Below are 27,199 nucleotides of genomic sequence, written 5' to 3'. Positions count from 1 at the left end.
CCGCCCCATCTCTGTGTACCAAATGTCCAACAGAATCACAGTCACTGTCACAAAGCATATTGGGTTTAGTTCTAAGGACTGACATCTCTCTTTGTTACAGTGATGCATGTTCAAGGATTTTTAGCAGTCCCTGAAGAGATCCCTGTGCATACTGTGGGTGAACATCAGAACACAGTCTTGTATGTTTGAACAATATCATTTCCTTTATTTTCTACTATTTTACATAATTATTGACATCATTATCTTGTAATAACATGATTAGTCATAATAACATAATTTTGGCTTTCAGGCCACCATTCTACCAGACTGGTAGAAAATCTAACATTGTTTTTTGGGTCTTCTAAATTCATCCCTTTGACTTGATTGTAAAAATTCTTCCAGAATCTTCTTCAGGACCAGGCATTGATTGGAGTGGAAGATGCCTTCTGGTTACGTGGTTATCTCTAGGTTATTAAAGCAAGGCTTCCTGAGGACCTGACATAAGGCAGGAAATTGGGGAATGGAAGGTTAAAGGAAGATCAGCAATGACAGTTGTTGGGATGATTGGAAGGTGGGGGTGAGGGAAGTTGGGGGTCTATTGCCCCTTTTCTACCTAAGGGCATTGAATTAATAATGGTGCTAAAACAGAAGGAAGAGAAGAGGAGAGCAGATATGAGATGACCAACTCTCAGTAAACCGGGAGACAGGCTAAGTTTGCTAAGCCTACTAATCAATTGCATGGGCATATTGGAATTGTGGGTCAGGAGAGAGATTGAGATTAAAAATAGAGATCAAGTAAGAGTATGTGACTCTTGATCTCAGGGTCATTGAGTCTGAGCTACCACATCACTGGTAGAGTTTACTTAAAAAAAAAAAAGAGATAGAAAACAGGAACAAAGAGAGAAGTCTGCCGTCTTCCTCTGGTAGCCCTGAGTTCATGTCTTGGCAGCTCTGCAGACTCTCTTCCCTAATCTTAGTTCAGCCTCTTTGTTTTGGAACTCATGCTACTCTCAGCTCTGACCCAGTCTTTCACTTCAGCTGCATTCTCCAGTCTTCTTCTACTAGACAACATTAGTCTAAAAACCAAGACTATTCTCAGTTTCTTTAAGACCTTTACTTCCCACTTCCGTGCTCGTCTTCTGTCTCCATGCTGTCCCTTTCAAATGGAATTGTCTTTCCTCTAAAATCTGTCAAAGCTTTTTCCCTTACTCGTCTCCATGTGCTATTTTTCTTCATTGACCTCCTGCACTTAATCATGCCTTTTTCTTTTTTAAAGATTTTACTTATTTGATAGAGAGATAGATCACAAGTGGGCAGAGAGAGAGAGAGAGAGGAGGAAGCAGGCTCCCCGCTGAGCAGAGAGCCCGATGTGGGGCTGGATCCCAGGACCCTGAGATCATGACCCGAGGTTAACCCACTGAGCCACCCAGGTGCCCCTTAATCATGCCTTTTTAAAGGCATGATTAGTTCAATAATCCCAACATTATGTGTTAGCATGTTAGCATAACATATAAGTGAATGATTGCTGTCTTTCCCAAAATTTCAAAAAAAAAAAAAAAAAAAGATAAGTTAATACATAGAACTGTCTGAGGTTTAAGTTTACCTATGGGAGGCAGGTAGCCTTTAAGATGCTCCTTGCATGATCCCCTCTTCCTGACATTCACACCTTTGTGTAACTAACTCCGTCCCTGTGAGTGTAGGCTAGACTTACTGACTTGCTTATAACATGAGATATAGCAGAAGGGATGCAATATCTTTCATTTACCACATGGGATGTTCCTGGGCAGTGCTGGAAGCACAACCATTTAATGCAAACATTAAGAGAAGTGTTTCAGACTGTCTTAAATTATAAGAAATACACCTGGAAAACCTATATTATAGTAATTAAACTGAGTTAAGCTTCTTCACATTTATACATACATGCACTTTGCTGTATATCAAAGAAAGCTAGCCTTTATTTCCTTTTTTAGGAAGCAGGCTATAGCATAAATGGAGTCCTCATTCTCAGTGATTAAGAAGATTTGTTCATATCGGGGCAGAATATGTTTTACTTCACATTTTTCAATGGATAAATAGATAATGTGCTTTTTGATTTTCTATGAGCATCATATCTAACTTCTTATTTTTCTCCCATACTGTATATTATTAATATAATATGCTATAATATTATTATTAACTTTGGAGTAAGATAAATCAGTCTTTTTAATAACTATCTGAATTATATTGAATGTGCTTGGATTTCATGTATTTTGGTGATATTAAAAAATTACATGTGGTGGGACACTTGGCTGGCTCAATTGGTTAAGCAGCTGACTCTTGATTTTGGCTCAGGTCATGATCTCGGGGTCCGGGGATCAAGCTCTGTGTTGGGTTCTCCTATCAGAAGGGAGTCTCCTGAGAGCTCTCACTCTCCCTCTGCCCCTCTCCACCCTCTCTCTCTCTCTCAAATAAATAAATCTTTTAAAAATTTGTAAGTGGCTACAAAATTTGCTTGTGAATTATACTTTATACTCTTACTCTTTTGTCTGTGTGTATGTAGATAGACACGGTGGCCTTTCTCTAATAACATTAGCCATAAAAACGGCGTCTTTTGTGAGCCTTGTTTTATATTATGTATGCTTTTTTATTTGGCTCCTCTGGCTCATAGTGAATCTTGGTGTACTTTTAGATTTGGTGCAATTTTTTTGAGAGTGTTGTTTTTAGAAAATTAAGTTTTTGTTGTTGTTACTGTTGTTGTTTTCCCCCCATAACTAATGTGAAGTCAGCAATTTCATTTTCCCCACTCAGAGCACTGTTGTCATCAGCTGTCCCTATATAATGGCTTTTGATATGTCCCATTGTGACACATTGGACCCTGTCCCTAGTTAATCACTCATTTTAGGAGACTGATTCTGGGCAACAATGATTGTATTCTCTCTTCACTTTCAGTGTTAAAATTCTTGGCAGTTCATCTTTCGCTACCATTTTTTGTGGGCTGCAACTTAAACACTCAGCCACCCCGAAACTCCAAGCAGAGTAAGCAATCCCTCTTTTCTGATTACCCAGTAGGATTTCTACTAACTACACCAATGGCCTGGAAACTTATAATGCTTAGAATATTCTCCAAGCTCTATATGACTTGTCCCTATTTTACTTACAAAACTTCCCAAGTTTTGTAAGTAAAAGAAGCAATACATGGAAGCTCTTTGCAAACATTTTCCAAGTTCTTACTTACAAAGTACCTTAGTACAAATTGTAGTGAAACATACTTTTATAAAACTGTTTCCCATAAACCTTTGCAGATATATTTAGCAGTCAGGAAATCAAGATATTTATGAATAAACCTAAAATGATGCTAAATTCACATAAGCACACACATATTATTTAGTCATATCTTCTTTTTAACAAACCTTAAGGAGATACATATGTAAGAGGGCATGTGTGTGTGAGAGAGAGAGAGGGAGAGAGAAGGAAGAAGGAAGGTGGGAGAGAACAGGATTGCATACATATTATACAGAAATACCTTTTTTAAGATTGTTTTGTGACATCTTTTGCATCTGAGTGAAACCATGCCAAAATGATGAGAACTTTCACTGGTTTGATTTTAGTATTTTATTTTTTGGCTGAAATAATAAAGAAAAACAAAAACTTACTCTGGTGAAGTTTCTATAAACATTTTATAAAGGCCTGATGAATGTATATTTACATATATGAACATGATATAACAAAAATTACTCTTGTTTCATCAAAATTGATTAAGCTGATATATATTGCCTTAAGAGTAGCACTGGAAAAAAAAAAACACTTTTGATGTGTTAAAATCAACTTTGATCCCAGTGATTTATTGCTGAAATCTGCATGGCTTATTGACATCATATAGCCAGAGACAAGAAAGTGCATCTTTCTCCATCCTCCACCCAGGACTGTGCAAGTGGGCACGTGCTCACACACACTGTTTTAAAAAATAACAGAGGAAGAATAACTTTAGAATTAAATGTATCTTGATCAGAACCAAACATTGTTAGGAGCTGTAATAAGGGAGTGAAGAATTTGGAATATTTTTCTTGCTTTGCTTTATAAGAGTAGCTAATTGTTCTAGCATAACTGGAAACTTTCTACAAAGTTATGTCTTGACTCCTGCTCTTTTAATTGTGGAGATGTGGAAAGTGTGTTTAATTCATGGTTATCATAAGATATATCTATGATTATATATCATAAGATATATTCATCATTATGAGATCTATATATTCATGGTTATCATAAGATATATCCACTGAGATTGATGCTTTCTGTGAATAATTTAGACACTTAAGGCATTTTGGACAACTGTTTAAGACAGCTGTCATGGCATTTCAGTACAAAGTGGAATAGGTCTTAGAGAATTAAATTGCCTCTTGAAGTGGAATTATTTTTTCAATAACTAATATTGGCATGAGACCGTCCGGATCGACAGCGACGTTATGCATTCATCTGGGGGCAAATTAGGAAGCGGAGATCACAGGTTTCTTGTCTCTGGGTCTTCCACATGGCAGAGGGTGATAGCAGCTGCTGGCTCCTGGCACAGAGCAGTGGGGCAACCTCAGGGTAGTGCTGGGAGTCTGGAAACTGTGGGGTTTTGTTACTCCCAGAATTTTTTAGTAGCACTGATGGAGAAAGAACATTTTCTATATAAAACTAGAAAAGGATCATTTGAAAGATTGAGGTCAGCATTGTAGATAAACACAGGTGAAATTTCCGTACTATGTACACCTATAAAATATGCACAGAGACAATATGGTATAGCAAAAAGAAATTTAAAAATGAATTATTGATTCCCCGCAACATTACAATCTTAATGCTTCATTCTCACAACTTGTGTAGACTAGCAGTTACCTAGGGATTTGGGACTAAACGAATAGGCAATACACTGTTTTTAAGACACCAAATATGAAAGTTGAAGAAAGATTGTAGTTTTGGAAGAACTATTACTGGATGGCTTCCTGAAAGAAAAATTTTGTGAGGAGAGACTAACAGAAGGAATAAAAAGTCTCTTGGTTCACAGACTGAAATCCATTATGCTATAGGAACTTTACCACAATTTCAGTGGTCTGTTTTACTGCTCAGTGGATATGTTGCTTAGTGAACATTGGTCTTGTTGCAAGGATAATGTCCTATTTGAGTCCAAAATAGCTCACACATCTCTCTTGTGTTTAGTAATAAATTGCCACTAACCATCAGGTAAAAGTTCATTTTACAAGATTCCAGATGGTGCATTTAACACCATTTTTAAGGCTTCCTGTAACTAGCTAACGTGTATAGTTAATGCAGATATATCTGAATTCCAGTATACTTTAATTCTTGATGTAGGGTCTCCCCTCCATCCTTCCTTAGGTTTTTCCCTTTCTGGCATGTTTTTCTATTTTTCTGAACCCAGAAGTTACCACTGGCAGGATTTCAGTCTCAGAATTTCTGTCAACCTTTAAAATATAACGTTGTGGCTTTTGCAAAAGTTATTTTAAAATGGATTTTAAATTGTTGATGACAGCAGTGTTTTAGTTGGTTCTCGGGTATACCATAAATTCCAGCATTGTTTCTTTCTCACTGAAGTTCATAAGGAAAAGTTTGTATTTCTGTGTGTTCCTTCAGGAAAATGCCTCTAGAATTTTACTTACCTTTGAGATTGTCTGGGGCAAATGAAGGGTTATTATGCCCTCTTTAGGCATAGCAAATTAAATACTATATAGCAAGCAGGATAAAAGGTCATAAAATCAAGGGTAGCAAAGATAAGCATCAAATCAGAAGAGATAAAATTTTGCCACTAAAAATAAACCCTTGTTTGAGGCAGAACTTTGGAAACACTTAGTTAACATGTATTAGGAAACAGTGGCATTCGCTAGGGATAAATTAGTTTTCTTTTCTGAAATTAAGTTATTACATGATATCGTGTCCATGAATCAATTGGGAAGGCATATCAAGAAAGTCGAAAGTGCTACCACATAAACTGTCTAGTGTTTGTTTATTTTGAATTTATATAGCCTCTTTTCCCTAGAGATTTGAAGATACTGTGCAGAAAATTTTAAATCTTTAAAACAATAGGCAGTAAGTTGCAAATTGTGAACCCCTGATAGGTTATAATCTCTGAGGCTCTTTAACATACCCAGATATAAGCAGTCACAGTTACAAAGGGGAAGTACCTAAAATATGAGGTTCTCACCTGGCTGGATACCAAGAATAAGAGACACTTTGTATAAATCTTAATTCTTTCAGACTTTGGTCTATTTTTTTCTACTTATTCTGATATTTGGAGTTAGGGGTTTAACCTCAAATATGAAGCACTTTATAAATTGCTAAATTCTTTTTTTTACGTTATAGAGAAATTGAGAGTCAAAGCTACCCAGGCCAATAGTTGAGATGTGATTTACTCCAGTATCAGTGGTGGGAGAATATTAGAGATAGCACAAGAAGATAAAGACCCACCAGCAACACGAAGGTTAACATTGTACCTTTTTGTGTGGAGCAATAAAACCTAGGTGAATCAAAGCATTCCCCTCATAGTATTTTTCTGAGATTTGAATGAAAAAGTACACATTAAGTACTAGAAATAATGGGTAATATATAGTAACTGTTCCACTGTTAATGCTGTTGCTACTGGTACCACTACAGATTATGTGAAAATACCATTTTATGTAGATAATTTTTTTACTTCATTACTCATTTTTATGGAGCAAATGATCTTGACATTATTCTTTTAAATATTAAGAATACACATACATTTAATAGACTTGAAATTGGAATCGAACTTTGATAATACCCTGCAAGATCTTTTTTTTTTTTTTTAAAGATTTTATTTATTTATTTGATAGACAGAGATCGCAAGTAGGCAGAGAGGCAGGCAGAGACAGAGAGAGAGAGGGAAGCAGGCTTCCTGAGGAGCAGAGAGCCCGATGCCGATGCCGGGCTCAATCCCAGGACCCTGAGATCATGACCAGAGCCGAAGGCAGAGGCTTAACCCACTGAGCCACCCAGGCGCCCCTCCTGCAAGGTCTTTTAAAACCCAATTCCTTTTAACTTAAAATTGCCGCTATTGGAAAAGCTGTTTTGAAAACAGGGGTAAGGTTTAATGGAGGGTGTGTGGTTCCTGGCTGCACATTGTTAGTGAGTCTGTCATCCGAAAGCTGAGTGGAAGTAAGACTTTGAAGGAAATAGGGAGTGGACATAGGCAAGAGCAGTGGGTTGTGAGTTTGCCTTTGTGCAATTCTTTTCCTAGGAAAATGCTCCGAGCGGTCACGCACAGTTCCAGACCCAGTGATGATGCGTTTCCACCGTGCTCTCCTTCCTGCAGTTCTTGCTCTGACCTGCAGCACTGGAAATGCAGTGCGAATACAACAGACAGTCTTGAAAGGAATCCCACCTTCTTGGCTTGTTGAGTCATTCGCCCGCTATGAAGAATCTGTTCATTATTTTAAGCAGTTCTGTAGCTTTAGCAATATTTAAGGGAGAGCATGGAGATTTTACCTCTGTTGTTTAATTGATTTAGCCTGTGGTCACTTATAGTAATTAATGAAATCCCATTTCCAGATACCTGTGCTGGGTTACTTTTTAGCTCATGATGTGTGGAGAAAGGAAAGAACAGCTTGTTTCATTGGAAAGAAAAAAAGCCTTGGGAGAATAGGAAAGTGGCAGAAGATAAAGCTCGATGCAGATTATTTTGAACAGAAAGACCTGGTGATTTAAAAACCCCAAGTGCTGTCCTCTGAAATATACATCATGTTAGATAAGCTTCCTTGGTAATAAGCATCAGTCACTGTTTGAGATTTTGACCAAATTATAGTTTGAATCCACAATTTTAATTACAAGGAAGAAACTTAAGCAGAGAATATAAACTATATTTTAGTCTCATCTAAGTTAAAACTGTAAAACAATTTGCATAACTACCTTTATGTCTATGACTGTTAAATACAAAAACAAATATATTATTAATTGCCTGGCAGTTGGAGTGACAGGTAAACTGGGGATTAACAGAAGGGCTGTGTTGGTGTATATGTGTCTGTGTGTCTGTCTGTGTAGGTCCATGTGGAGTGGATGGATGTCCAGGTGGCAGAAATTATACTATCTAAGAAATAAAAAGGTTTAGCATTTTTAAACCACTCTTTCTTAAGATTACAATATCTGATGAGTACAGATTTGCCTTCTAGAGCTGTGAAGTGATAATGCTTTAGTTAGGAAAAGCAATCGAGAGAACATGTTGGTTGCATAGGAGAGTGATTTCATGTTGCTTTTACTGCCTTGTCATTTTACATGGTTGCTACTGTCAGAAAGTTGGATCATCAAAAATCATTATGAGAATGCCACAACTGTTGGTTCTCAAAGCTTCAAAAGATATTTTCCTTACTTATCCAGGAGTTTGCTATTATATTTAAAGATCCAGGTTATGCTTATACCTGACAATCCTGTAAAAGGTGACAGGAGAAGCTAACATGAGAAGCACCAGTCTGGGCCCGGATTATTGTAAACCATGTCTGGGTCTCTTCAGAATTCTCCTGTCCTGACCCAGCACACAGAGTTTTGGAGTGGGGAACTTCAGTGCAAAATAGTCTTAAACGTTTGTGACTTCCCTGATTTATCAGTGAGGAGATCTCACAATCACGGTGTAGCAGTTCCTTTTCCCATTAAATTATTTTGCAGTTTTGCTACTGAAAAGAATCATGAAGAAATATGAGGCAGGTGGATTTTGATGGTCATATCTTAAATAAAATCAGCCTCCAAAGAGATATTTTTGCTAATTCAGAAGCTAAATGTCCTGTGATAAAGTCTCAGATAAATGTTTGCGTGGTGTTGGTGAAAGATAGGAAGTTTTTTCAACACCATTTTAGGTTACGTTAGTTCTCAGATTTCCTCTTCCTTTATTCTTCCTGTAAGTGGCTCAGATTTCAAAGATGAGACATATCCCAAAATAATACAACAGGTAAAAGAAGGTTTATGTTTAGTGTTCATTAACAAAATCAGTTTGCCTGGTATCATACATGGGTCCTGATTCATGTAGGCTGAAGGCAGTGTATTAGATGCACCAACTGAAAAATGTCATATAAAAAACCAGTATTAGTTTCACAGAGCAGAATACCCTTTAGTGAGCCCAAATGATGCAAAGAGTTTAGTGTTCACACATTTTCCTTCAGATTTCTTCAAGCTAGATACACCATACATTTAGTTTTGCATTTCAGGGTTAAAGTGTTTGGAGGTGTCTGAAATAGCTAACAGATGAATCATTCTTCCATTTAATTCTCTATGTTGCAACAGAAATTCTGAGTAGATAAATGTGCTCAAACCAGGGAGAATTGGAGGAAATGTGGAGGGTAGTAAGATCTGGGGTCCTCCAGCAATAAAAAGAATGATTAGTAAGGGAAAAAAAAAAAAACTTTTGCTAATAAAAGAAAATAAATAGAAATGTGAGTGTGTCATATGTGTGTTATGTGTATGTATACATAATTTCTTCTACTTATAAGTTCATGCATATAGACATAGCTATGATTAAATATATCTGTGCTAAGCCTTCGGAGGAGATTTATCATTACTAAAATGTAAAATCCTGAAAACTTGGGAATGCTTGGCTCTTTCCCATATTCTGCTGTGTCAGTGGAATTCCCTGTTACACTTTTCGGAGATGTAAGACGTGATATCGATTTCTTGAGGAGGAAAGAACACAGAAAATGAAATGATAGGTCAGTTGTGAGACCAACAACGATGATCCTTCGGCTTCTGTATATTAGCTTTCCCTGATTTGACTGTCACCTGCTTCATCCCTCTGCTAGGTCTGTGTGCAGGAAGTTCACTTTACTTTCAGGGAGACGTGGTTGCCTTCAGTAACCTACAGCCACTGAAACAGGCTAATCCATCCACCGATGAGGGTTAAAGAGTACTGCTGTTTCCCTCTTGGAGATTTGTTTAGAGACGTCAATGGTGCAGACTGTTAAAATGGTTGGATACCGTGCATTTTATAACTCCATTTCTTGTGCCACAAGTGAGAGGTAGAAAGTGTGAGAGGAACCCTTTCTTTGAGTGTACTTGCTTGGAGGTGGTCACATTTGCTTATGAAATAGTCCCCTCAGGGCTCAAGAAGCGGAAATGAAAAACCAAAGGGCTTTCTTGAACTGTCTCTATGTGTCCATGAAGAGTATATTACATTGGATATTAGTATTAGTTACTGAGGCAGAAATCAGGTAGAGAGAGGAGAAATATGGAAATAACTTTTTCCTGATGCTGTTTCCTCAGGATGCTCTTTGAATGTTTAGGAAGAAAACCCCATGAGTTACTGATGAGGCAGCTGTAAACAGGGGAAGTGACAGATGTAATGAAAGTCTCGGGGACTGTCCTAGAAGAGGTCCCAGCACTGGTTGTGTGAGCATTATTTACATGAAGATGAACAGATGGATACATTTGATCAAATTCTGTGGGGTCCCTACATCAGAATTCTGTTTAGCATTTTGAATCTGTGGTTTCAAATGCATCTATTTCTGATGCTTTTACAGGAGCGACTTCTATATCTTATTTTTTGGAGGGTTGGAGGTTGTCAGAATAATGTTAAAAATGGCACTTTACCATTTATTGTAGCGGTTTCGATTCCGTTCCTATTTATTGTTCTGTCATGGTGATTTATTTCTCTAGACACTTAGAAGACAATCACAAGAGATAAGCTAGATGTGATAATTTATGCCATTTGGGGAAGAGAAATGTTAAAGAACTTACAGACACAACCCGGTTCTAATAGTGAAGTAGAAAAGTATAATTCATTTTTCAGGAACCGGGATCGATACGCTGTGTCAGCAGGGTGGTGGTGCAACTCTCCTTGGCTTAAAAAAATTAGAATGAAAGTAGAAAATGAGTGCAGTCCTGCTTGTGCCAATTTTGGTGTATAAATGCCTGCCTTCTGGAATATTAATGTATTTCTCTAAAGTACATGATCTATGAAGTTTCTTCTCCTTTCCCCTTTTCTTTGGTTCATCATTGTTTTAGTATTTATGCCACTTCGCAGTCCTCGAGATACTCCTACCTGTCTTCCTTCTCCGATGGTGTGTCCAGGGGCATTTGCACCGGATGCTGAAGATTCATTTTGTAGTACAGCCATGGCCGTGTAGGTTTTCAAGAGGTGTTAGAACAGATTCACAGAACCTAGTGGTTCATGTTAACTGCTTTAACCGATGGCCAGTGTAGCCACCTGAGGTTTAGTTCATGTTAACTTCTTTGAACCATGGCCAGTGTAGCCACCTAAAGTTTGAGGTCACAAAAATGAAAATGTTTTGATGCAGACCAGAGGCAGCTCTACCTTGAAGCAAGTGTAGTGTAAGTTCATTCTGTGCTTCTCGTTGTGACCTAATATGGTAATCACATGGGTATAGGTTTTCATTAAATCTGCAAAAGTGACTAGTATCCTTATTGGTATTTATTGTTGCTTTCCCTCTATCCCTTTTTCCCGTTACCTATGGTGTTAGAGTGACGTGGGCATTTGAGGGATCATACAAAGGGAAATTAATCTGGAGATACACTGAGTTTAAGTTGAGTAGGATTCATATGTACCATCCACACTCAATTTCCATCTACAGTTATGTGATTAGTAGCCGTGCAGGATGAGTGTGGCTCCTGGGAAAGGCCCTGCTGGACAGAGTAACAGCAAGTTTCTCCTGTGTCACTAGACACTGAAATCATGTAGCCAGTGGAAGAAAAACTGTGTTTGAATGGAGAGAGCCAGATGCTAGCCTCTGGAAGAATTCTTCCAAATCCTCTTCCTCATAAGAAACTTGAAAAGGTTTCCCCAAAATTTGATATTGTCTGAAAATTTTACATTACTTTACCAAAAATACATTGGAAAGATGAAAGGGTTTTTTTTCCTCAATTGTCTCTAACAACAAGGATGACAACTAAATTCTATCAACTATACCACTGGAAAGATTAAAATATCTTTGTCTTGTATCTCTACGTCTCCCTAAAAAGTTCTCTCTGTGTATAATTGCACTCTATCCATAAAATTCTCTCTATGAAATTGTGGCTGATGTGAGGAGGGCACTCTTAAGCATATAGGTTTCAGGCCTTACAAAACTTGTATCTTCCCCTAATGAGAACACATTTTTCAAAGTCAGATAGATGCCATGTTTCTAAAGGTCCTCCTATGAGTTTAAAACTGTGAAGAATAAACCATATTTTCAGATCTTTTTTTAAATATTGAAAGGCATTTGTCACATGACTAGGGATTTATTTGAATTAATAGAGTATCCTAAGTATGATGCTGAGTACTTTTTTTTTTTTTTTTAATCCCAGTCAAAATTTAATTTGTGTACCTTCAGGTGGTTTGTAAGTAAGTAAACTACAAGCATGAGTTTCCTTTTTAGTCAAATGCTGTCAAACAAGATTCAGTTTTTTCAGTCACTCCTAAAACAATCCCTCAGTTTGATGAGATGAATAATACTGATAATACTGATGTCAGTGATTCTGATCCTGGACTGTCATCGATCTCGGTAAGCTGTCCCCATTGATCCCCTCTGGCTCGAGTAAGGACTGGAAATGACTATATTGGAAATGCAAGAAGCTCTTAACACCTCTTCTCCTTAGTTCCAAGCTTCACGTGGCCCTGCTACTTGGATTTCTTTGGCTGTTAGCCTGTCATGGTGTCTTGCTTAGAAATGGCACTCTCTACATGTTTGCCGGATGAACTGGTGTCCTTTTATCTAGCTGTGTGTTCTTGCTCCTCCTGTCTCCACTAGACCACTGGCGCTACAGGGCATAATCACTGCATATCCGTCTCCATTTTCCCCCAGGAACTGTTGATCATAGCAGAACTCTTCCTATAGTGAGCCTACACATGCTGGTGATGGTGGTGATGCTGCTGGTGGTGGTGTTACGGTCCTAACTAGTCAGCATCTGGCCAGCCAGGAATATTATGGTAATATTTTGTTCTTTGGATAAATATAGTCCTTTTTACCTTACTTCCTGATTCAGAATGTCTACCAAACCATCCTGAATCTCTATCAAAATCTATACGAATGTACTATACCTGTAACTTAGAAGATGTTACAACTGAACTCAGATCTTTGATTGAGCATGATTTTCTTGCATTTCTTGCTTCTGTTTTCAGTTCCTATACACACACTTTATGTGAATAAGATGAACATTAGCAGATTATCTACATCTCTTCATTTCTATTCTACAGCAATAGCCCCTTAGAGTAATATCTGAAGTTTTAGTAATTTTCTTCGTATCAGAGAGTTTCTAACAATGTTAATGGAAGTTAGACTGGTTGCAGAGACATTCGTGAGAACTACCTATGCTGTAACATTTAAACAATTTATTTGATCTCTCTTTAGCTTACCTGCTCATGTCTTTGGAACATTGATGTTGACCTTGTTGGAACTTTGTCTATAATCATGATAAGTCCTTCAATAAAATCTAATAGAAAATGACATTTAAATTTCCAAGTGATTTATTAACCCTTTGAACACTTTGCGATGTTTTATGCCCATTTTAGCAAGGAGATACTCTTATTACACTATGTTCATATATTATTTCCTTGACTGCCCAATGCTTAGTGACTTCATATTTTAAAAAATAATAAAAGAGGAATAACAACAGCATAAAAAGTAGATAATCCTGAGCATTGCTTACTTCCTGATAAAAAGTGAGAAATAATCTTTGAGGACAGCAAAAGATAGTGAACTTTCATAAGTCATCAGACTGCAATCCTGTTTTTCAAAGCATCTGTATGACTTTGGCCTTGCATCTGGGCTTCCGTTTTCACACAGAGAAAACAAGAAACAGATTACTCCTACTTTTCACCTGGCCTACTCTTAACCTTCCTTCAGGATTTATCTCAGTCATTCTTTTGTTTGGGAAACTGTTGCTTACTTCTAGGGGAGCTGGGTGCCTTCTTTGCGCATACTCCCTCAAAGCCCTTAAGGCATTCTGTTACAGCTGTCTGGTTATTAATTTCTTTCTCTTTAAGGCCTGTGCCTCTAAGGGCAAGGGTCATGTCTTTTTGCCACCACCATGTAGCTCAGAGTGGGACTCAGAAAAGGAAGGTGACTAAGAACACAAGCCAAGTTCATATCCTAGATCTTGGTTCCAACACTGATTGATTATGTACATTTGATCAAATTCCTTAATTTACCTAGAACTTTGTTTCCTTCTGTAGAATGAGGATAATAATGGCTGCCTCATCAGTGTTATTATCAGAATAAACTGAAGTGTTATTTTTTAAGCCTGTAACAAAGTGCCTGGCATGTAGAAAGCGCTCAGTTAATGCTATTCCCACTATTATTGCTAAAAGGAAAATACACATGTATGATTTTTAAGGTTCTTTCACATATTAGAATCTATGATCATTCCATTCTGTTTATTGACTAAGAAATAAAATGATACTTTTAGCCTTCTGATTTTGGATATGGGGACAGAATCGCCATCTGTTAAAAATGCTTATTATTTGTGTGCATTAAGAACTGTGAAGGGCTTGAGATTTTTACCCTATTTGCAAGCTAGTACATCAGTTTACCTGCCACAGTTTCATGGATGCTGATAGAAGACAGAAGATCTTGGATTAGTGACAAAGTACAGTTTATCACTCATAGCAATTCTGGTAGCCAGAAAATTAGCATTTGTACCAGTTCTTTAAGACTTAATTCCCATATGGTGATTCAAAGACAGCCTGGGGATACCTACACTTGGCAGGGTGGGGGTGGGGGGATAACCTGAGCTTAAGGAACCTGACTCTTTTATATCAGGTGGCAAGCATGCCTAAACTTTGCCACTAGATGAGACATTATCCTTATTAAACTGGACAGTAAACATACCTACGCTAGTTCTGGAGGGAGACACTGCCTTTGACTTTCTCTGTACAAATATCCTTGAAAAGGTAGCCCCAAAGAAAGGCACTTGGTGCCTTCATTCATAAAAGAACACAAGAGACAGAGACCTACAGGGAATGGTCTCTCAAACATGGAAATTTGTATTTCTATGGAGTGAATTTGCAACTTTTATCAGATTCCTTAAAGGGGTATGTGAACTAAAAAATGTTTAAGTCTCTAAATTCCTAATTCATTATTCAGAGTGATAACATATTTGAGAACACCAAAAGGTAAAGAATAAGGAAGCAAGATACCGCATAGGAAATAGCATGTGGCATTTTTGTGTTGGAAGGAATTTGCTACCACAGAATCAGGTCTTTTATTTGGCTCTAATTAAGAATGGAACTTGGGGCACATGGCTGGCTCAGTCAGTAGACCATGCAACTCTTGATCTCCGGGTCATGAGTTCAAGCCCCATGTTGGGCATAGAGCTTACCAAAAAAAAAAAAAGGGGGGGGGGACAGAACTCAGTCCAGAGAAATAGAATTGGGAGCTCTGGCTTTAGTGAAGAATGTGAACAGGGTAAGGACAAAAATTGACAGCTTTTTCTCTAATGAGGACGTTACTAATTATTATAATGCTTATTAAAATAATTATTATAATGCTTATTAAAATAATTTGCCACATACAAAGATAACCAGATTCATTTTTAAGATTGGAAATGCATTGTTGGTGAGTTTTTGGTGGATGCTATACATAACAGGAAAGTCGAAGATTATTCCCTTAACTCAAATAAATTTCCATTTTCATTTCATCTTGTCAAAATGTATGCTTCTGACTTTCCCCATTTGCATCACTTTATTTTCAACATTCTTATAAGCAAAGTGTTATAAATACCATGGCAGATTATTTTATGATCCATTTATCTCAGTAATGGTGACCTCTGTCACTTGAACCACTGTTCAATGTATTGTCAAACAGCAAAGATTAAGACACAGGGCATTTTGTGGAATTAGTGACTACCCAAGAGCTTATAGCCTTGTGCCAAACCAGTCATTAGTGCTCAGCAAATGTTACGTTCTGAAAGCATTATTATGATTATGTAACAAAAATAAGAGACAAAAACAGATGGCTTAAATAAAAATACTGCTAATCCAGGGTTTCTCAACCTCAACACTATTTACATTTTGGGTTGGATAATTCTTCATTGTAGGGAGATAGCGTGTGCACTGTAGGATGTTTAGAAGCATCCCTGGCCTCTATCTACCCTTTAGATGCCAGTAGTAGCCACCCTACCCCCCACCCCCACCCCCCTGCTAGTGTCACAATTAAAAATGGCAGTGCAATGCAGAATATTCCCTAGGGGTAGAAGGCAGAATCACCCTCCGTGGAGAACCACTGTGCTAGTCCCATTTTTAAAAGTGAGAATGTTCAATCAATGAAAGAGAAGGTAAATAGAGAGTATCACATAAGCCTGATGAACATATACAGCTTCAGAAATAAATTTAGACTTCCATAGTTTGAGGGATTTCCACATGACCTCTCTGCCAGTTCCTAAAGTATTGTGTGTGATCTGTTCCAGAGCATGGTGGACAGGAAAGAAGACTGGACTTAGGTTCTTGCCTTTTTCTGCTGCTTTGTCCTTTTGTGATTTGAGGTCAAGTCATAATTTGTCTGAGTTTGTTTTTCATCTGTAAGAGAGAGCATCCCCTGTCATACCTACCTTGGAGAACTGCTGTGAGAATCAAATCAGATACTGTAAATGAAAATGCCCTGTAAAGGGTAAAGATCTCTCTAATTATTAGGATAAGAAAGATACAAATTTTTTTTTTAAGAATTTCTCGAAAATTTTCGAACATTCCTTGAAATAGCCAGAGGAACTGCAGGGCATTGCAAAAAAGGATTTGAGAATCACTTTTTTTGAAGATGCCCTTTAGTCCTGCTTAGCTCACTTTTCTGTGTTCTTGGTTGCCATGTGCTGTGAGGGGCTGGGACAGAAGGCGCGGTTGAAGGAGTAGTGGAAAGACTTGGCTGACAGCAGCCAGGAAGCAGCACTCAGTGTTCAAAAAGCATAAGTACTTTGTTTATGTTTCCTCAGTAACCAAGGAGTATCTATAAATTAAGTAACTAGAGACTTTAAAAAGGAGAAAATTAAGTGAATGATGTAAATTTGTTAAAAAAGAGATATTGCTGATTTGTTACCTTGTATCTGATTTATGATGTTTTATGCCTTTTATTAACTAAAAATCTGTTGTGAGTTTTTTTGTAATAGCTTTATATTTTATGTAATAGCTTTATCTTTTTTGGTAAAAAATAAATATCCTTTACCTGGTTCTAAACCTTTTAAATAATGTAGAATTGCCACAGTCTTTTTCCCCTATTAAATATTTAGTGCTGGCCTTCCTTGCCTGGAATTGAATAAAAATATATGCCTGATCCTTAAGAAATAGAGTAATTTAGTCTCAGATTAAAATGGATCTTAAAAGCTACATGACCCAATGTACTATTTAGTTCAGAAATCCTGTTCTTGGACCTCTGACAGATGGCCCTGCAGTCTCTGCTTGATCTTCTACCTTTCCTCGGTATAGAATATATTTGGAAGATTTTAAAGATAAGAAAACTGAAGGCTACACAAACTATGCAGCTGTGTCCAAGATCACTTGGGTAGTAAGTAGCAAAGCCAGAAAGTGACCCATTCTGTCTGAATCCAAAGCTCCGGCTTCAGTCCTAAATCATTTATTTGGCTTTGCTCCAACTAATTCCACTGTTAGATCATTCTTTTTTAAAAAGTTATTTTTCACAAGGCACTGAAATCTACTTCTCCATTGCCCTGCTGAGAAACTAAAACTCAAAAACAACACCTTGTTCTTCTGTGTGGACTATGAGATAGAGTATATCCTATAAATGGTAACCCTTCAAATCCCTTTTTGTAATTAAGGGTCAACCCCCTCTCCTACTCCTAAATTTGATCATTTGGCCTGAATGTATCATCTCCTAAGTGACTTAACATACTTGTCATAGCCATTGTATTTCTGGTTGACTTTTTCCTGGGTGTGGAGTACTTACAGAGTCCCCTACCTCTAGGGACAGAAACCAGGTCTGAACTGATATTTGAAATCATCATCTTATCCTTGGTCATTGGTTTTACCCAGTTTTGACTTGGGCACTCTGCACTTATTAACTGTGTTTTCTCTTTTTCCCACTGCCACCTCTTGTTCTTTGCTTGCATCCAGATTGCTTCCAATAAAAATTACAAAGTATTGTACACTCTCTTTGGTCTGGATAGTTTTCAAACAAGACTTTATATTAAAGTAGGTTAAAGTACAGCTTGATTAAAGTCCATCATTTCAATTTTAAGATCTCTTTATATATTTTAAAATTTCCTTACAGATTAGAATTCACATTTGATAAGTATATCTTCATCAAGTTATATGATTACTACATAATTATTCAAGTGTTTGGGTTAAGTTAAAATCATAAATATTATTTGTATCCTTTCCCATTAATTATTAAGCACATGTCTGTTTCAGAGAAATTTAATCTATATGTTTGATTCATAGTCCCATAATTTTTCAAAGTGTAATTTTGTAAGAGCCATCTAACATCAGTCATTTTTATGGTGGGTGTGTGTGTGTGTGTGTGCATGCACACGCACATTTGTCTTCGTTCCCAACATCAAAAGGTCATGTTTTGTTATGAATAAACAAATGCCTGTATGCTAAACATATCTTGTCTAAGACATAAACTTGGTTAACTAGTCTCTGCCATCTTCCATTGGAAAAATGTATTTTCATGACAGATTGAGCTACATCCTTACAATAGCCTAGCCAGATTCCCATGATGGTAGGCATTGGGTAGAATTTCCAGGACCAATAGTAAGTCTCTGTTGTTTTCATTGGTTCATGACAAGTCAATGAAAGAACAGGATATCAATATTAATCGACAGACGATATGGAATACGAGTAGCCTGTCTGGTACATGAATACATTATGAATATTACATATAGGACCATACACTTCAGGCATGGTGAATATTGGACCAGCATGCTATTGACAAGGTCCTATACTTTAGGTGGCCTTGACCTGCTTCAAGGGCACTATGAATAAAGGATAAATAATGGTTTTGCCAGTAGGTGATAAAAAGCAAAATAAAGTCAGCACTCTCTCTGGTCAGAGTCCAAGCAAGAAGACAGAAACCACTATGATTATTTTAAAAAGGGGGATGTGATGTTGAAAAATTGTGACACACTTACCATGATAAATTGTAAAGGCAACCTGGAGTTCAGCAAGAAGTTACTGCCACCCTTATGCTGGAGACAAAAACAGGAGGCAGGGTTCCCCAGGTTGCTGGAGGGAAGCTGAAAGCATGGGGACCTGTCTGGGAGGGCGTGGGGCCAGGTGGAGATGGCACTTCTGCCCAAGACGCCTGGTAAAACAGAGGAAGAGGGGAAGAACTTCGAACAGCAGAAATTCGATAGATGTTGAAACTTGAAGATGGGTGATGGCAGTTTGTTTTCCTCATGTCTCTATTTTGAATATGTAAGTGTCTATAATAACGTGTTTTTTAAAAAGTAAATGAAGGAGAGAGTGAGCCCAAGGTGCTCACCTACACACATACACTCATGCACGCATGCGCCCATGTACATGTGCACCATGGTGTCCCACCCTGCCCCCAACATCAGGTTTCAGTCTCTCTCCAGTAGCTGAACTTACCTGGAAGCCAACTGCCAGGGGAATCCAAGAACCTTGTCCCACTGAGGTTCGCCCACGTCCAGATCAGCAGGGCAGGAGACAGACAAAGAAAGGATCTAAAACAAAGAGACTGGTAGACCCTCTCCCAGGACAGATGAGGCAATGACTTTCCTGCTGCCATCCACACAGAGTTCTAGCTAGAACTGCCTGCTGCTCATTTGGTTTTCTGAACCTCTCAAATATATCCTCTATCTAAACCTAATTTTTTTTGTTGCTCTGAAAGTGGGATTGGGACGCATAGTTTGATTATTAGACCCAACCTCTGCCACACTGAGCCTTTGGATACTGTGATGTCCATATAACACACCAGTTGAAATCTTTCCCTTGCACAGAGGGGTAAAGGAAAATGATGATGATTAAAACTTTGACCTATTATATAGTAAGAGTCTTTGGCACACATTTTTTGCGTGTATTGGATATAAGAAAACCATACTCAAGTTTTTATATGTTCAGCCGTGAATACTGAAAATTAAAACTAAGCAAAGCAAAGTGGGAGTAAACTATTTATGCAGTTATTAGAATTAACATATAAGATATTACTATCATATTGGGATCTGTCTGTACTGATGTTATGTTAATAAGTGGGTACTTGGTTCTCAAAAAATTTCTAAACAAGCTGGGTTTTAATACTAGAAATAACGCTTTTCTAACAAAAAAACTATAAAGTTTCTTTCGGGGCCTGCTGTATGGTTGTATAGGTAATGTATTTTCTGAATGGCCCACCTAAGGAGGCATCTGTCTCTTATTTACACAAAGGCACTCAATGTGCTAGCAACGACCTGATCTTCCAACTCTGATATAATCAGGGGGGCAGTATTGCCAGGAGAAGTTTCATGGTCTTCTCTAAAGAATTTTTACTTTTAGTATCCATGTGAGGATTCTAAGAGATCCCCTTGAAGAACAGCTTGACTCAGAGCAGAACAAAGCTACATGCTAACTTTAGATGTTCATGTTTCCTATTTGCATTCAGGCCAAGAATATTTATTTACCTTTACTACTTTCTTATTAATATGAGTTAATCTGCTATATAATACTAAAACCTTTAATTATAGAAAGATCAAGATGGGAATCAGAAAGTGTGCTTCTGTCCCCAAATGATTAAGACAATGGCATGTTCTCAGTGTACATGTATTAATGTGCCTTCATACTAATATACAAATTGTGCATTTTATAGAAGCTAAGGTATTTTAACAACTAGGTTAAGGAAACTTACATAAGTTTTGAATTTAGATCTTTAAAATACAATTTTTCTTATTTATACAAAGCAGGGCCCTCTGTACATTGGGAAAGTGGTTTTCCAATCAGGTCATAATGGATGGGTTTTAAGGAACAGATGGCAGTCTTAAACAGTAGTGAAGTTGCAGGTGCCGGCCTCAGACGGGGTCCAAAGCCCAGATCTAGCACTGCCTTGAGTAACCAGTCAGGTTTTCTAACTTTTCTGTTTGAAACTGCATGCTATGAAATGTACTAACCTACAGAAGTTTCTGGGACGGTCAAGCCTAGTGGATCTAAGTGTGTAAAGCACTTAGAACAGTGCCTGATAGATAGCACTAAAAAAAAACAAAACAAAACAAAACAAAAAACCTTATTGAAGTCCATTTTTTTATTAAAAAATACCAACTTTTTTTGAGTTATCATTTGTTTTCATATTCAACTTAGGTAATACTTCTTTTTCTTCTTAGGTTTTCTTACCGCTCACCTTATTTGCCCCTTATCTCTCTATCCTGATGCCCTGATACTAGTCTTGAATTATTCTGAGATTGGAATAATCTACAGGACATGTAGATATTTTGCTCTCTCTCTCTCTCTCTCCCTGTCTCTCTCTCTCTCTCGTTTATGTATTCCTCATTTATTACTTTTTCTCACATTCCTAAAAAATCCTACTTATTGATCAGATATATTTCCATTGTCTGAGGAAGATGGTATTAGGAAACAGCATAACCCAGTACAGTGGAATTAAGATTTGGCAATGTTTCTCTGTAGCTCCTCCCAGTTTTAAAATTCTCTGAATCTCTGAAATTGAAAAATCAGAAATTTGAATAGGTGATGCACTTGAAATCACAGTGGAACACAGTTTTTCCCATACCCCCTTTTGGGGTGTATGTGTGTGTGTGTGTGTGTGTGTGTTTACTCAACATGTGTATATTTTCCACTTTCCCCATCTGGCATCTGCTTTAGCACCAGCTTCTCTAGCTGTTCTGTGTCAAGAGTACTTTAGCCTTTTCATTATGGAAGGGAAAGAAATGAAATAATATAAAAAAGAAAATCCTTCCACCAAGCCCGCTCCACCTCACTTTTTGTTTTGTTGTTTCTAAGCAAGTTTCTTGCCATTTACCTTTGCATTTGCATTGCTTATTGATTGGCAATTTTAAAATTGTTTATTGTGCTCTTTTGTTTCACTGTTCAAGAGCTAAAACAAAAGCTACCAGGCCCTTCGAGGTACACATTTGCATGCGGTGAGCGTTGCCCGAGGAAAAAGTAATTGCTAATGCATATTTATGTGGCACAAATTTGCCATTTGTTTATGCATAAAATTATCAATAGTGCAGGGCGGCCCTGCCGTAGAAAATGGTGACCTTTTTAGCTTAATAAATAGAAATCAGCTGTTATTGTGAAGAGATCAGCCATTTATTCTGTGTTGAGGGACATTGCCGGGAAAATGCAGATTGGGGCTGGCAATATCATTAAATGGAAGGCCAATGACCCTTTCGGTAGAGTCTATTATACTTTATCTAATAGGGGATAAATGGCTCTGGTTGGGAATTGGAATAAAGAACAACAGTTTTTTTGTTTTTTTTTTTAAATTTCAATCTGTAATTTTGTAACTATATGGATTTTAAGCTAGTAAAACTGAACAGGGACTCTCAGGCTGACCTGTTGCTAGAATTATCTCAAAAAGTATCTGTTTTCAATTTGCTTTTCCTGTTCATTACTTTTTATTTTGATTTGTACCCATTGACACAAAGAGTAAGTCAAATGATGTTTTTTGTTGTTGTTTTCAGGAAAATAGATCTTCCTTTAGTTTTTAGCTTTCTTGTTCCTTTTTTTGGCCATCTTTTATTTTTGCACTGCAGATAATTTTGTGTTTTTCAGGGTTGTTCTGTATTTGATGTTTTAAAAATACTATAAGTAGAAGAAGCTATCCCTTTATAAAGTTACTAACATTGTAAATTGAGAGTTTTTTTTGTTGTTTAGCTAAACATGATACTTTGTAATTGATAAGAAGGGCATTTGAAGCAAGTATGTGGGTCCTTTGCATTAAAGACTATTCTATAAATATAAAACCTTCGTGTGTGTGTGTGTGTGTGTGTGTGTGTTCTTAATACATTAAAAAAAACAGCAGATAGTCGTGTATCTTTTTATGGTGTTTTTTCTGCTGATTCTGATAGAGGAAATGCCTACGAGCTGGTCTATGACAGTGGTTTAATGTGTAATCTCATAGTATGTTTACTTGGCTAATATCTCTTCAGTCTATTATGAGCATTTCTGCCTTTCAGGATTTTTTATCGAGTTTTTTTCAATCATTATAGAATTCACTATTAAATGGAAGTTACTTTTTTGTTTTTTTTTTTCAATATTATGTAATATTTGATGCACTCAAAATTTTATGTAAGTTTAGAAACATGATAACGGAACAGAGGAGGCCTGCCCACACACCTCAAAGCACAGTGAGCTCTAGGGAGCAACCTGCATGGGCTCCTCCCTGGTTGTGTTTCTTAACACAAGCACGCCCACCAGGTTTAAAGTTTCTATAAGAGCAGATCTGCAACCACCAATCTTTCCCTCCAGCTGCACTTTCCTATGACATTGCATTCTGCTGCACGTCACCAGAGTGACTGAGGAACCTTTTACCGGCAGAAATGGGTCTGTTGGTCCTTTTTAAAGTAGAGGGTGTAAATAGGATTCAGACACTAGGGTACATTAGTCCATAAAATGAATATATTTTTTATGTCATTTATAAGGTATTGATTTTAGGTCCATTAGATTCACAGTCCCTAGTGGGAGAAAAAACAATGATTTAATGGATAGGTTGGAATTCCAGAAGGAAGCACAATAGCAGTGATTAACCCCTTCTCTTTGACTCCCTGCCGCATTATTTAACATGGTGGAGTAGCTGAGGGCTCTGGGGGAGAGGGACAGTTTGTCCTCTGTCTTCCTTGCACTCTATGAGGGATCACAAAACAAATTTCAGCTGGATTATTACTGTCTCTGAATGTGATAGAGCAGAGCACTCTGGGTTGGTAAGAGTTGCTCTAGTTTGTTTTATAAGGTAGTTTTTAAGTTGATGATTGTGTTATGTTTTTACAAAATCTAGAGCATATATATTTGGAAAGTTGTAATTTATAATACTGTTTAGGGAGATCATAGACTATGAAGGAATAAAGCTTACTTTTTTTTTTTTTTAAATTTTTATTCTCAACTCTGAGAAAGGAGAGTTCATCATAGTGTTATTATGCCAGTTGTATCCTTTCTTAAGCAAGTTTTAAGTAATATGAGTGAGAATGGCCATCACAGTAATTTTTTAAATAGGGTGTTTCCTGTTCTACAAATGCATAGAAAATTATTGGTTTACACAAGCTTCTTTTCTAATAAAAGGATGACTGAAATAACATTTTACTTCTGTGTCCAGAGCACTCATAATAATTCTAGCAATTTATCCCAACTAATGTTACTACCACCTAAAAGGAATTTTCTCTTAGGCTTCTTTTGGCAGTTACATTTTCCTTCTTATATATGAAAAAATATATATAGGTAGGAAATTTGTAAAAATTCTAATTATACTTCCAACTATCTGATGTATTGTATGTTAAGGTTGAATAAAATTATGCCAACCAAAGTTTGACTTTCTTAAAAATTGACCTGACATAAAGAATATGGTATCAGTAAGCATTTTTAGAATTTTATATTTTAATTCAAGTTTTTCAAATTCTATGACAAAAATGTAAAAATACAGGCTCCCTCTTGTGGGTAAAATTACCACCTGTATATTTCTGTTGCCAACATACAGGATATGACAAAATTTTTGTTCATTCTCAGGTAAATTCTGTGTCATCTCTTTATTTGGTCAGATGTGATATTTCACTTAACAAAAAAATGTAGAGTTTAGGGTACTTTTTTAGTAACGCTTTTAAAGAAAAGGATTTTTTTTTTTTAATTAGCAGACTATGTATAGACAACCTTTGCTTTACTGCAGCAGTATAATTTCTGATGTTCAAAATTTTTAATAACTTTTTTCATTTTGGAATACTCTCCAATGGGATAATTAGCAAACTAATGAAATAATGTGGAGCTTTTTTTTTTTTTTGAGAGAAAGAGCAGGAGGAGGGGCAAAGGGGGAGTGTGTATGTGTGTGTATGTGTGTATGTGTGAGAGAGAAAGGAGAATCTCAAGCAGGCTCCACACTGAGTGCAGAGCCACATGCAGAAAACTGAGAACATGACCTGATCTGAAATTGAGTCAGAGGCTTAATCGACTGAGCCACCCAAGCGCCCCAATAATGCGAAGCCATCAGCGTGACGACTTTTGGATTTCTGTGTTTATTAGCAGAAGTTCTGATACTGGAGTGAAGTGACATCCCTTCCTGCCCATCATGCTCCAGACAGATACCATGTGGTAATAAAACTACTCAAATGCCATAAATCTTGTCATCAAAACTGAATAATCAATGGTGTAGTAAGAATGAACACGGAAGCATTACCCAGCTCTCCCTGGATTGAACTAACAATGAATAAATACTAATAAATACTAACACTAATACTGAATAAACTGGTCTGGGGCCCAGGCTATGGCTAGACCACCATGTATGGGTTCTCTGCTTTCAGAAGTCTGACACCTAGGAATTTCAGCGGAGTAGCAAAGGCCATTTCTGTTCAGCCTGGGGAAACAGAACAGAGCTTTTGTGCACTCATGAAAGTGGCAAGAACAGTATTTCTGAAGTTGAGCTAAGTAGCACAGTCCTAGAGATATATAGTGAAAATTGTGAATGTAGACATAGCTGAATGACTCCCACTAAGATGTTACCGTGTGGACAGATGCTGTCAGGTATTTGAAAGGAATCAAGGAAAGGATCTATGAGGACACATGAAGATTTCTCATAAATCATTCCAAGAACTAAAAATTTATTTTAATTTTGCCTGTCCTATAGCATCTGCACGATATTTACATGAAAATTAGACAGAATGAACAAATTCTGAGGGGATTAATATATATATATACATATATGCATGTAATATAATTTATATGTGTATATGTTTTTAGATTAATTCTGGTAGTCTAACGCCCAAATTCCGAGACCCCCCAAAGACGACCACCAGAGTCCAGAGTCAAAGTCAAACAGCAGGGGTCGTTTATTATGAGTTCAAACCCGGACCTCCGAGCTCTCGCTGCCGGTGACGCTAAGAGGTCCCGAGCTCAGGATCACAACACCTTTTATACACTATTTTTGGGGAGGCAGGGGCTTAGCATACATCATAGCATCTTGTAACAAATCGCCACATACCACGGGAAAATCAAAAAGCAACTCTATAATATGACTGGTGCACTACCGAGCGGGAAAAGGCTGGGAACAGATTATTGGTTAGGTCAAAGGGCTGTCATTCTTCAAACTGCTTAGTTGGCGCCGCTAGGGTATGTGTCACCTCAGGATTGTCACCCTGTCAAGCCGCTGGGTGCCAGATGGTTATTATCTCTTGCACCCAGAGCTGGGTGGGGGGTCCGGGAGCAGTCACTCTGCCAGGTTCAATTCTGGGCGGGAGTTGTATGGTTACAGAGTGCCTAGAGAAAGTTTGCTGGTATTTTTCCATCTCCTCATGGGTTAGCAAGCGAAGGTACAGAAGCAGAAATAGCGGTAATGGTTATAATTTAGGCATCTCAGTAGCATTAAAGTGCCAAATTAAAGCCCCTTTCCCCATAAACAATAACTTTATTATATTTTTTTATATTTTTATACATTTATGTAAATTTACATATAGAAATTTATTTTGAAAATCTTGGGAAAAAAATCTTTGAAAATCCTGCTTCCAAAAGTCCTATGTCGATGCATTTACTAAAATGTGCTGTTAATGGTCTACTTTTATTTTTTCTAGCACTCCTCTTGCTGATGACACAATTCCTCTGTGAATCCGTTTACAAGATTCTGAAAGCTGAACAGAGAATTTTGGCACTGCACTGGGTAGGAAAAAGGTATATTCATAAAATACATTAATATACACCTTTGAAAAATCAATTACTACATTTGCTGCTTTACAAAAATGGAAGTTTATATGCCTTCTCTTATTTTTAATTTATAAGTAAAATATATGACATATGCATATTAAACTATACTACATAGTCTTTTATATTCAGATGACAACTAGATTTGTAATTATAATTTGGAAACTCATTATGAAGGTAATGTCTCTAAACTGGCAGATGATAGCAACATTTCTTTTATTTTTGTTTTCTTAATGAGATACACTTTTCTTGAAGTTGTGAAAGCTTTTTTTCTCCATTGAAAAATGTTTTTTTAAAACATTTGTTCCTGCTTTTTTGTCATTGTTGCAAAAGAACTATTTTGGTCACAATAGGTAGGTCACATATTTTACAAAAACTTCCATAGACTATTAAGTATCCAGGGTATATTTTTGTAAACACATACAAAAATATAATGTTGCTCAGAACAAACAGATATTTTCCAATTTGCTTAGC

General features: G+C 37.1%; 1 protein-coding gene across 8 annotated transcripts in view; it reads left to right on the top strand.

Annotated features, from left to right (window-relative positions):
* The window catches only part of SOX5 (SRY-box transcription factor 5), a 994,837-nt gene that overhangs the window by 243,506 nt on the left and 724,132 nt on the right, over window positions 1-27,199 (top strand). For all 8 annotated transcript variants that reach the window (XM_013047547.2, XM_013047548.2, XM_045072864.1 and 5 more), the window contains one exon: window positions 26,599-26,695. In XM_013047547.2, coding sequence (XP_012903001.1) covers window positions 26,613-26,695 — 83 coding nt within the window. In that variant the 5' untranslated portion in view covers window positions 26,599-26,612. Of the gene's footprint in view, window positions 1-26,598; window positions 26,696-27,199 lie in introns of those variants that run through there.

This window comes from Mustela putorius, unplaced genomic scaffold (genome assembly GCF_011764305.1).
Source record: "Mustela putorius furo isolate JIRA1106 unplaced genomic scaffold, ASM1176430v1.1 tig00537227_pilon_pilon_pilon, whole genome shotgun sequence".
Taxonomy (NCBI): Eukaryota; Metazoa; Chordata; class Mammalia; order Carnivora; family Mustelidae; genus Mustela; species Mustela putorius.
The sequence above is the reverse complement of the archived record's forward strand: the minus strand, read 5'-3'. Positions and strand labels throughout refer to the sequence as shown.